Source organism: Triticum dicoccoides, chromosome 3A (genome assembly GCF_002162155.2).
Source record: "Triticum dicoccoides isolate Atlit2015 ecotype Zavitan chromosome 3A, WEW_v2.0, whole genome shotgun sequence".
Taxonomy (NCBI): domain Eukaryota; kingdom Viridiplantae; phylum Streptophyta; class Magnoliopsida; order Poales; family Poaceae; genus Triticum; species Triticum dicoccoides.
The window spans coordinates 552,725,399-552,737,518 of NC_041384.1; the positions used below are offsets into that span (position 1 = coordinate 552,725,399).

General features: G+C 46.3%; 1 protein-coding gene across 1 annotated transcript; it reads left to right on the forward strand.

Moving 5' to 3' along the window:
* The first annotated feature begins 7,775 nt into the window (after positions 1-7,775).
* Positions 7,776-9,264, forward strand: LOC119269140 (peroxidase 2-like). Its single transcript, XM_037550908.1, has 2 exons — positions 7,776-8,134; positions 8,322-9,264. The coding sequence occupies exons 1-2, from the start codon at positions 7,814-7,816 to the stop codon at positions 9,063-9,065; spliced, it is 1,065 nt and encodes a 354-aa protein (XP_037406805.1). The 5' UTR covers positions 7,776-7,813; the 3' UTR covers positions 9,066-9,264.
* The last annotated feature ends 2,856 nt before the right edge of the window (positions 9,265-12,120 follow it).

Here is a 12,120-nt window from a genome sequence, read left to right on the forward strand (position 1 = left end):
CTCATTGCTAGATTACTCCATAGATTGATCTTGGTGATGCGTAGAAAATTTTGAATTTCTGCTACGTTCCCCAACAGTGGCATCATGAGCTAGGTCTATGCGTAGTTTCTATGCACGAGTAGAACACAAGTTGTTGTGGGCGTCGATTTTGTCAATTTGCTTGCCGTTACTAGTCTTATCTTGATTCGGCGGCATCGTGGGTTGAAGCAGCCCGGACCGACCTTACACGTACTCTTACGTGAGACTGGTTCCACCGACTGACATGCACTAGTTGCATAAGGTGGCTAGCGGGTGTCTGTCTCTCCCACTTTAGTAGGATCGGATTCGATGAAAAGAGTCCTTATGAAGGGTAAATAGAAATTGGCATATCACGTTGTGGTTTTGGTGTAGGTAAGAAACGTTCTTGCTAGAAACCTATAGCAGCCACGTAAAAACTTGCAACAACAATTAGAGGACGTCGAACTTGTTTCTGCAGCATGTGCCGTGTGATGTGATATGGCCAAAAGGATGTGATGAATGATATATGTGATGTATGAGATTGATCATGTTCTTGTAATAGGAATCACGACTTGCATGTCGATGAGTATGACAACCGACAGGAGCCATAGGAGTTGTCTTAATTTATTTATGACCCACGTGTCAACATAAACGTCATGTAATTACTTTACTTTATTGCTAAAGCGTTAGCCATAGTAGTAGAAGTAATAGATGACGAGACAACTTCAAGAAGACACGATGATGAAGATCATGGTGTCATGCCGGTGACAACGATGATCATGGAGCCCCGAAGATGGAGATCAAAAGGAGCAAAATGATATTGGCCATATCATGTCACTATTTCATTGCATGTGATGTTTATCATGTTTTACATCTTATTTGCTTAGAACGACGGTTGCTTAAATAAGATGACCCCTCACTAAAATTTCAAGAAAGGTGTTCCCCCTAACTGTGCACCGTTGCGAAGGTTCGTTGTTTCGAAGCACCACGTGATGATCGGTTGTGATAGATTCTAACATTCGAATACAACGGGTGTTGACGAGCCTAGCATGTACAGACATGGCCTCGGGACACATGCGAAACACTTAGGTTGACTTGACGAGCCTAGCATGTACAGACATGGCCTCGGAACACGGAAGATCGAAAGGTCGAACATGAGTCGTATACAAGATACGATCAACATGAGATGTTCACCGTTGATGACTAGTCCGTCTCACGTGATGATCGGACACGGCCTAGTCGATTTGGATCATGTTTCACTTAGATGACTAGAGGGATGTCTATCTGAGTGGGAGTTCATTAAATAATTTGATTAGATGAACTTAATTATCCTGAACATAGTCAAAAGGTCTTCGCAAATTATGTCGTGGCTCGCGCTTTAGTTCTACTGTTTAGATATGTTCCTAGAGAAAATTTAGTTGAAAGTTGATAGTAGCAATTATGCGGACTAGGTCCGTAAACTGAGGATTGTCCTCATTGCTTCATAGAAGGCTTATGTCCTTAATGCACCGCTCAGTGTGCTGAACCTCGAACGTCGTCTGTGGATGTTGCGAACATCTGACATACACATTTTGATAACTACGTGATAGTTCAGTTAAACGGTTTAGAGTTGAGGCAATGAAGACGTTTTGAAACGTCGCGAAACATATGAGATGTTTCGAGGGCTGAAATTGGGATTACAGGCTCGTGCCCACGTCAAGAGGTATAAGACCTCCGACGATTTTCTTAGCCTGCAAACTAAGGGAGAAAAGCTCAATTGTTGAGCTTGTGCTCAGATTGTCTAAGTACAACAATCATTTGAATCGAGTGGGAGTTGATCTTCCAGATGAGATAGTGATGTTTCTCCGAAGTCATTACCACCAAGCTGCTAGAGCTTCGTGATGAACTATAATATATCAGGGACATATATGATGATCCTTGAGATATTCACGATGTTTGACACCACAAAAGTAGAAATCAAGAAGGAGCATCAATTGTTAATGGTTGGTGAAACCACTAGTTTCAAGAATGGTAAGGGCAAAAAGGGATACTTCATGAAACGGCAAATCAGCTGCTGCTCTAGTGAAGAAACCCAAGGTTGAACCCAAACCCAAGACTAAGTGCTTCTGTAATAAGGGGAACAGCCACTGGAGCAGAATTACCCTAGATACTTGGTAGATGAGAAGGCTGGCAATGTCGATAGAAGTATATTGGATATACATTGTGTTAATGTGTACTTTACTAGTACTCCTAGTAGCACCATGGTATTAGATACCGGTTCAACTGCTAAGTGTTAGTAAACTCGAAATAAAAGGCTGCGGAGTAAACGAAGACTAGCTAAAGGTGAGTTGGCGATATGTGTTGGAAGTTTTTCCCAAGCTTGATGTGACCAAGCATCGCACGCTCCCTCTACCATCGAGATTGGTGTTTGCATTGAGCATAGACATGATTGGATTATGTCTATCGCAATACGGTTATTCATTTAAGGAGAATAATGACTACTCTGTTTATTTGAATAATACCTTCAATGGCCTTGCACCTAAAATGAATGGTTTTTTTTAATCTCGATCATAGTGATACACATGTTCATGCCAAAAGATATAAGATAGTAATGATAGTACCACCTACTTGTGGCACTACCACGTAAGTCATATCGTATAAAATGCATGAAGAAGCTCCATGTTAATGGATCTTTGGGCTCACTCGTTTTTGAAAAATTTGAGACATGCGAACCATGTCTATTGGTGTATATGCATGAAGAAACTCCATGCAAATGGACCATTTGGACTCACTTGATTTTGAATCACTTGAGACATGCAAATCATAGCACATGGGCAAGATGACTGAAAGGCTCGTTTTCAGTAAAATGGAACTAGAAAGCAACTTGTTGGAAGTAATACATTTTGATGTGTGCAGTCCAATGAGTGCTGAGGCGTGTAGTGGATATCGTTATGTTCTTACTTCACAGATGATTTGAGTAGATGTTGAGTACATTTACTTGATGAATCACGAGTCTGAATTATTGAAAGGTTCAAGTAATTTCAAGGTGAAGTTGAAAGATCGTCGTGACAAGAGGATAAAATATCTATGATATGATCATAGAGATGAATATCTGAATTACGAGTTTGGCACAAAATTAAGACATTGTGGAAAAAATTTCACAACTAATACAGCCTGGAACACCATAGTGTGATGGTGTGTCCGAACATCATAACTGCACCCTATTGGATATGATGCATACCATGATGTCTCTTATCAAATTACCATGATAGTTTATGGGTTAGGCATTAGAGACAACCACATTCACTTTAAATAGGGCACCACGTAATTCCGATGAGATGACACCGTATGAACATTGGTTTGGCAAGAAACCAAAGTTGTCGTTTCTTAATGTTTGGGGCTGCGATGCTTAAGGCTTCAGCCGGAAAAGCTCGAACCCAAAAGCGGACAAACACATCTTCATAGAATACCCAAAGGTGACAGTTGGGTATACCTTCTATCTCAGATTCGAGGGCAAATTGTTTGTCGCTAAGAACGGGTCCTTTCTCGAGAAGGAGTTTCTCTTGAAAGAATTGAGTGGGAGGAAGATAGAACTTGATGAGGTTGTCGAACCTTTACTTCAACCAGAGAGTGATGCAACACAGAAAGATGTTTTCTGTGGTGCCTATGTCTGTTGAATAGGAAGTTAATGATAGTGATCATGAAGCTTCGGATCAAGTTGCTATCGAACCTCGTAGGTCGACAAGGATATGTACTGCTCCTGAGTGGTACGGTAATCCTGTCTTAGATATCATGTTGTTAGACAACAATGAACCTACGAGCTATGGAGAAGCGATGGTGGGCCCGTATTCCGACAAATGGTTAGAAGCCATGAAATACGAGATAGGATCCATGTATCAGAACAAAGTATGGACTTTGGTGGACTTGCCCGTTGATCGGCAAGCCATTGAGATAAATGGATCTTTAAGAAGAAGACGGACGTGGGAGGTAATGTTACCGTCTATGAAGCTCGACTTGTGGGAAAGAGTCTTTTCACAAGTTCAAGGAGTTGACTACGATGAGAATTTCTCACCCGTAGCGATGCTTAAGTCCGTTGGAATCATGTTAGCATTAGCTGTATTTTTCGATTATGAAATCTTACAGATGGATGTCAAAACAAGTTTTCTTACCAGTTTTCGTAAGAAAAGTTGTATGTGATACAATAAAAGGTTTTGTCGATCCTAAGGATGCTAAAAGGTATGCTAGCTCCAGCAATCCTTCTATGGACTAGAGCAAGCATCTCGGAGTCAGAATACATGCTTTGATAGAGTGATCAAAGCTTTTAGGTTTATACAATGTTTACTAGAAACTTGTATTTACAAGAAAGTGAGTGGGAGCACTACAACATTTCTGATAAGTATATGTGGATGACATATTGTTGATCAGAAATGACGTAGAATTTCTGGAAAGCATATAGGGTTATTTGGAAAGTGTTTTTCAATGGAAAGCCTGGATTAAGCTACTTGAACATTGAGCATCAAGATCTATAAGGATAGATCAAAACGCTTAATGGTACTTTCAAATGAGCACACGCCTTGACATGATCTTGAAGGTGTTCAAGATGGATCAGTCAAAGAAAGAGTTCTTGCCTGAGTTGTAAGGTATGAAGTTAAGACTTAAAGCTCGACCACGGCAGAAGAAAGAGGAAGGACGAAGGTCGTCCCCTATGCTTTTGTCATAGGCTCTATACAGTATGCCATGCTGAGTACCGCACCTGATGTGTGCCTTGCCACATATCTGGCAAGAGGGTACAAAGGTAATCTAGGAGTAGATCACCAGATAGCGGTCTAAATTATCCTTAGAGGAATAAGGATATGTTTCTCGGTTATGGAGGTGATAAAGAGTTCGACGTAAAGAGTTACGTCGATGCAAGCTTAACACCTATCCGGATAGCTCTGAGTAGAGATACCGGATACGTATAATGGAGCAACAATTTAGAATAGCTCCAAGTAGAACAGTTATTTGAAATGGCTCCAAATGTAGCGTAGTAGTTGCATCTACAAGATGACATAGACATTTGCGAAGTACATACGGATCTGAATGTTGCAGACCCGTTGACTGAAACCTCTCTCACAAGCATAACATGATCAAACCCAGAACTCTTTGGATGTTAGTCACATGGGGATGTGACCTTGAGTGTTAATCACATATCGATGTGAACTGGATTATTGACTCTAGTGCAAGTGGGAGACTGTTGGAAATATGCCCTAGAGGCAATAATAAATTGGTTATTATTATATTTCCTTGTTCATGATAATCGTTTATTATCCATGCTAGAATTGTATTGATAGGAAACTCAGATGCATGTGTGGATACATAGACAACACCATGTCCTTAGTAAGCCTCTAGTTGACTAGCTCGTTGATCAATAGATGGTTACGGTTTCCTGACCATGGACATTGGATGTCGTTGATAACGGGATCACGTCATTAGGAGAATGATGTGATGGACAAGACCCAATCCTAAGCCTAGCACAAGATCATGTAGTTCGTATGCTAAAGCTTTTCTAGTGTCAAGTATCATTTCCTTAGACCATGAGATTGTGCAACTCCCGGATACCGTAGGAGTGCTTTGGGTGTGCCAAACGTCACAACGTAACTGGGTGGCTATAAAGGTACACTACATGTATCTCCGAAAGTGTCTGTTGGGTTGGCACGAATCGAGACTGGGATTTGTCACTCCGTGTAAACGGAGAGGTATCTCTGGGCCCACTCGGTAGGACATCATCATAATGTGCACAATGTGATCAAGGAGTTGATCACGGGATGATGTGTTACGGAACGAGTAAAGAGACTTGCCGGTAACGAGATTGAACAAGGTATCGGGATACCGACGATCGAATCTCGGACAAGTATCGTACCGCTAGACAAAGGGAATTGTATACGGGATTGATTAAGTCCTTGACATTGTGGTTCATCCGATGAGATCATCGTGGAACATGTGGGAGCCAACATGGGTATCCAGATCCCGCTGTTGGTTATTGGTCGGAGAGTTGTCTCGGCCATGTCTGCATGACTCCCGAACCCGTAGGGTCTACACACTTAAGGTTCGATGACGCTAGGGTTATAGGGAAAGTATGTATGCGGTTACCGAATGTTGTTAGGAGTCCCGGATGAGATCCCGGACATCACGAGGAGTTCCGGAATGGTCCGGAGGTAAAGATTGATATATATAGGAAGTATGGTTTTGGCCACCGGAAGTGTTCCGGGCATCACCGGTAGTGTACTAGGACCACCGGAGGGGTCCGGGGATCCACCAGGTGGGGCCACCAGCCCCGGAGGTCTACATGGGCCAATAGTGGGAAGGGACCAGCCCCTAGGTGGGCTGGGGCGCCTCCCACCAAGGCCCAAGGCGCCTCCAAGAGGGGAAGGGGGCAAACCCTAGGCTCAGATGGGCCTAAGGCCAACCTAGTGGTGCGCCCCCCTCTCTCCCCCTTTGGCCGCCCCCTAGATGGGATCTAGGGCTGGCCGCCACCCCTAGGGAGGGAACCCTAGGTGGGGGCGCAGCCTCTACCCTCCCCCTATATATACTTGAGGTTTGGGGCTTCCCAACACATGTGATTTGCTCTCCCTGTTGGCGCAGCCCTACTCCTCTTCCTCCTCGTCTCTCGTAGTGTTTGGCGAAGCTCTGCTGGAGTCCCGCGCTCCTCCACCACCACCACGCCGTCGTGCTGCTGCTGGATGGAGTCTTCCCAACCCCTCCTGCTCCGCTTGCTGGATCAAGGCGTAGGAGACGTCACCGGGCTATACGTGTGTTGAACACGGAGGTGCCGTGCGTTCGGCACTAGAATCATCGGTGATTTGGATCACGACGAGTACGACTCCATCAACCCCGTTCACTTGAGCGCTTCCGCTTAGCGATCTACAAGGGTATGTAGATGCACTCTCCTTCCCTCGTTGCTAGATTACTCCATATATTGATCTTGGTGATGCGTAGAAAATTTTAAATTTCTGCTACGTTCCCCAACATATGTAGCTTGAACTTTGGGATCAAAACAAGCAAAGTCTGATTTACCTATTGTAAGTGGAATATCTTCGTCTGCTGCCAAGCTCAAATGAGTTAGGGATAAACAGTAAAATCTGATTTGTTTGGGGAAAACTTTGGCAAATGCTTTGAGTTCTTGAAATTTTTTATCACGAAATGACATTCGTGATAAAATTGGCAAAAAAATAAATCAAAATGAGCTCTCCAAAATGCTTTCAAAAATAACATTTTTGGAGCATCAACTTTGTTTGTTTTGCCACAATTTCATGACAAACTTTTGAAAGCACACAAAACATTAAGTTTCAGGAAAAAAATCAGTAAGGAGACATACACTACTGCTCTGCAAGCGCAGGCCGGTTCGCCCGAGTTAATGTCTGCATCACATGCCTGCATGGAATGGTAAATGCATGGTTGGTGAGGTTGTGGACATTTTCCACAGAAAGACCAAGTCGTCGAGGAGAGGAGACACTGTTCCCATGCAACATTCAACGGTCAACCCAGCTCGTCCCCACGCACAGCAGTACAGCACACCGGCACCGGCACATCTCAGAGGCCGATCGGACCGCCGACGGGAAATCAGCGAGACACCGCGAAATCTACCGAAAGTCGCCGGTCAGACGATTGGAATTTCCGTCCATCGCGACGTGCGCCGCCCACGAAACGCGGCTTGCACATACGTCGTTGCCAAGCTATATTGCCTTTGTACGTGGTCCTCCGGGACGGCCTATAAATATGTCATCCGTAACCCAGCCAGAGCAAACAACACACGACACGAAACGACCATCAGCTCTCTAGTGGCTAGTGCGAAAGGAAGATGGCGACTAAGCTCGCAGCGCTCATCGTCTTGGCCGCGTTCCTCGCCGGGCCGGCGGCGTCCGAGGGCGCCAGCATTTGCTTCAACGGCTGGCTGAGGCTACCCACCTACGACCCGGTGCTCTGTCGCCCCGCGCCGGACGTTCAGACGCGGCAGAGGAGACCTGCTCCCTCGGGGTCAGGGCTCACCTCCGGCTATTACAACACCAGGTGCCCTAGCGCGGAGAAGATCGTCACGGATGCCGTGAAGAAGGCTGTGGATGCGAACCCTGGCATTGGTGCGGGGCTCATCCGTCTCTTCTTCCACGACTGCTTCGTTCGGGTACGCACAACACAGCTCGTCAATTCTACTCCCTCCGTAAACAAATATAAGAACGTTTAAATCACTATTTTAGTGTTCTGAACACTCTTATATTAGTTTACAGAGGAAGTACTAGCTTATATTCTAGCATGTTCATTATGAGGAACAACATGTTCATTATGAGGTCCTTCATGTTCATTATATATAGGGCTGCGATGGTTCTGTTCTCCTCAACACGACCAACTCCAAGAACAGCGACACGGAGAGGGAAGGCCCTCCCAACCAGAACAGCCTCCGAGGGTTCGAGGTGATTGACGAGGCCAAGGCGGCGATCGAGGCCACCTGCCCCGACACAGTCTCATGTGCCGACATTGTTGCCTACGCCGCCCGCGACGCGTCCTACTTCCTCAGCGACCGCAAGATCAACATCCAAATGCCGGGCGGCCGCTACGACGGCCGCGAGTCCATCTCCAACGAGACCGACCAGTTGCCCGGGCCCTTCTCCAACCTTACGGCTCTCCAGGGGAGTTTCGCGGCCAAGGGACTCACTTCCGACGATATGGTCACGCTCTCCGGCGCGCACACCATCGGTCGCGCCCGCTGCTCGTTCTTCTCCACCCGCTTCTCTGAGATGGAACCGACATTAGCCGCCAAGCTCAGGGCCCAGTGCAGCAACGACAACAACAACGTGAACCAAGACGATGTGACCCCCGACGTCCTGGATAAGCAGTACTACCAGAACGTGGTCGACAAGAAAGTGATGTTCACCTCGGACGCCGTGCTCAACTCGACGGAAACAATAACGCAGGTGACAGAAAACGCAAACATGGCCGGGGCGTGGGAGAGGAAGTTCGAGAAAGCCATGGAGACTATGGGAAAAATCGGGGTCAAGACCATAGGCAACCAGCAAGGCGCAGAGATCAGGAAGGTATGCTGGAGAGTCAACAACTAATGCAGGCCAGTAGTAATGCCTGGTAGTTGGCCGGCTCCATGTCTGGATCCCCCCATGGAAGAGATCTAACTTTGCCTAGCTAGTGTCGTTGTTTTGTTTTCTCATACTAAAACTCTGTATGTGTGTGTGTGTGTTTTGGTGTATCATACTAAAACTCTGTATGTGTGTGTGTGTTTTGATATATTAATAAAGATATAATAATATATAAGTAACCGTGTATGTTCCACGTACGACTATTTTCATGGTTGTTTCTGTCGATTAAAAACTGACACTGAGTAGCGGGGCCTGAACTAAGCCATGACAGGGAATCCGAAAAATGCATTCATTTTCTCATTTGGTCTTGACAAAATGTCTGAACCAGTAAATGTTGCAGTCATTTTTCTCCAATGACAGAAAAATTGACTCATTAGTCGTCGAAGGAAATATCCTCTCAAGATATACCTACTTTTTTAGGGATAAACATGCATGGTCGCTTTAGTGCATGATTTGCATCATAATATAAGTTACAATGGCAGTATCATTCGGCTGAACGAGCCAAGTGTTGTTAAACATGTAGACCTTCGGTGTTGTATAAACCGTAGGATAGATATAGATAGATCAGGTTGTTAGGTTATTGTGATTGAGTCCTTGGAGATCAATCCACGCCATGTATATCTCTCTGTAACTACTTGGCTTCGGCCCATATATTAACACGTAATGCGTCCCTGCTAGGCATACGCTTAACCTATTTTCACATGGTATACAGATACCTCTTCCTTCGCATCTAGATGTCGACCTCCTCCTCATCCGTCGCCATGGCCACGCCCTCCATCGCCTCTCTCGGTCACACCATCACCGAAAAGCTGACCCGGGAGAACTTCCTGGTGTAGAAGGCTCAGGTCTTGCCACACATCAAGGGGGCGGGGCTGATGGGCTATCTGGATGGCTCGATCAAGGAGCCCGCCGCCGTGATCTACACCGAGAAGGACAACACCGGCAAGAAGGAGATCACGTCAATGCCGAACCCTGAGCATGCTGTGTGGGTTACCCAAGACCAACAGATCCTTACGTTTTTGATCTCATCGCTCTCTCGTGAGGTCTTACTGCAGGTCAGCTCCCACACCACCGCCGCTTCGATCTGGAACGCCTTGCTGCAAAGCTTTTCCTCGCAGTCGAGGGCGAGGGTCATCCAACTCCGCTCTGCCATTGAGCACACCCGCAAAGGAGACATGACCGTTGCTACCTACTTCACCAAGATGGTGAGCATCTCCGACGAGCTGGCAGCCGCCGACAAGCCGCTGGATGAAGACGACATTGTCGATCACATCCTGCAAGGTCTCCTCCACGAACCCGACTACAACGGCTTCGTCTCGGCCATTTTCACCCGCACCGCCACCGAGCAGCCGATCGGCCTCAGCGAGCTCTTCTCTCTGCTGCTCTCGGCCGAGGCTCGCATCGCCGCCCAAAACACCGCCTTCCACTCTGCCAATCTGGCGGCAAGGAGTGGAGGTCGCGGCAACCCAAGGGGCGGCAGCAACAGTGGAGGCGGTTCCCGCGGCTACATCAACAACAACGCGGGCGCCCACTACCCTGACCACCCTGGTGGCGGCTTTGGAGGTGGACCGCGGCAAGGAGGTGGTGACCGCGGTGACCGCGAGCGCGAGAAGTGTCAGATCTGCAAACTTGAAGGGCACGACGCATGGCGCTGTAAGAAGCGCTTTGATCATAACTTCAACAACAATGTCCGCAACCCCGCAGGAGGCGGCAGGGGTAGAGGACGCGGCGGTGGTGGAGGACAGCGCTCGGCCAACCCAGCTCACGCCTATGGAGTTGATACCAATTGGTATCTTGACAACGGTGCTACTGACCACGTGACAGGAGAGTTGGAGGAGCTCGCTGTTCGTCATCGTTATACCGACACGGAACAAATCCACACGGCGAGTGGTCAAGGTATGGATGTTGCACATATTGGTCATTCGGTCCTTACTACCCCTAATGGTTCCTCTTTAGCACTAAACAATATTCTTCATGCTCCACAAGTCGACCAGAGTTTACTTTACGCTCATCGTCTTATGCAAGACAATCATGCTTTCCTTGAGATTTACCCTAAAATTTTCTTTGTCAAGGATCAGGCCACTCGGAGCACCATTCTTCAAAACAAGATTAGAGATGGATTGTTTCCTGTATCCGGTCGTCAGGGTGTCCCTCATCGTCAAGTGCTAGGCGTGACAAAACCATCTAATTCACGGTAGCACAAGCGCTTAGGGCATCCTTCACTACCGGTGGTTCAAAATATTCTTCGTGATTTTAGTCTTCCAGTGTCAAATAAACAAGATCATCATCTGGTTTGTGATGCATGTCAAATGGCCAAGAGCCATCAACTTCCTTATTCTAGGTCTACTAGTGAGTCGAAAGCTCCTTTAGAGCTTGTTTTTTCAGATGTGTGGGGTCTTGGCCCAATTTCTGTAGGCAGACAAAAATATTATGTGAGCTTTATTGATGATTTCAGTAAATTTAGCTGGGTCTATTTCCTCAAGAATAAGTCTGATGTGTTTGAGAAATTCCATCTCTTTCAAAAGCATGTTGAACGACTCTTTGATCGCAAAATTCTTACTATGCAAAACGACTGGGGGGCGAATACCAAAAGCTTCACTCTTTTTTTGACCGCATTGGCATCACCCACCATGTCTCTTGTCCTCATGCCCATCAGCAGAATGGTTCTGCTGAAAGAAAGCACCCACACATTGTAGAGGTTGGCCTCTCCCTCCTTGCTCATGCATTCATGCCCTTGAAGTTTTGGGATGAGGCCTTTCTCACGGCAGTTTACCTCATCAATCGTCTCCCTAGTAGAGTTATTGCCAACCAAACACCACCTGAGCGTCTCTTTGGCACAAAACCAAATTATTCGTTTCTTCGCATTTTTGGTTGCGCGGTGTGGCCAAACCTACGTCCCTTCAACAAACACAAGCTTGAATTTCGATCCAAACAGTGTGTGTTTTTAGGGTATAGCAGCCTTCACAAACGATATAAGTGCTTAGATGTCTCTACTGGGCGAGTTTATGTGTCTCGTGATGTG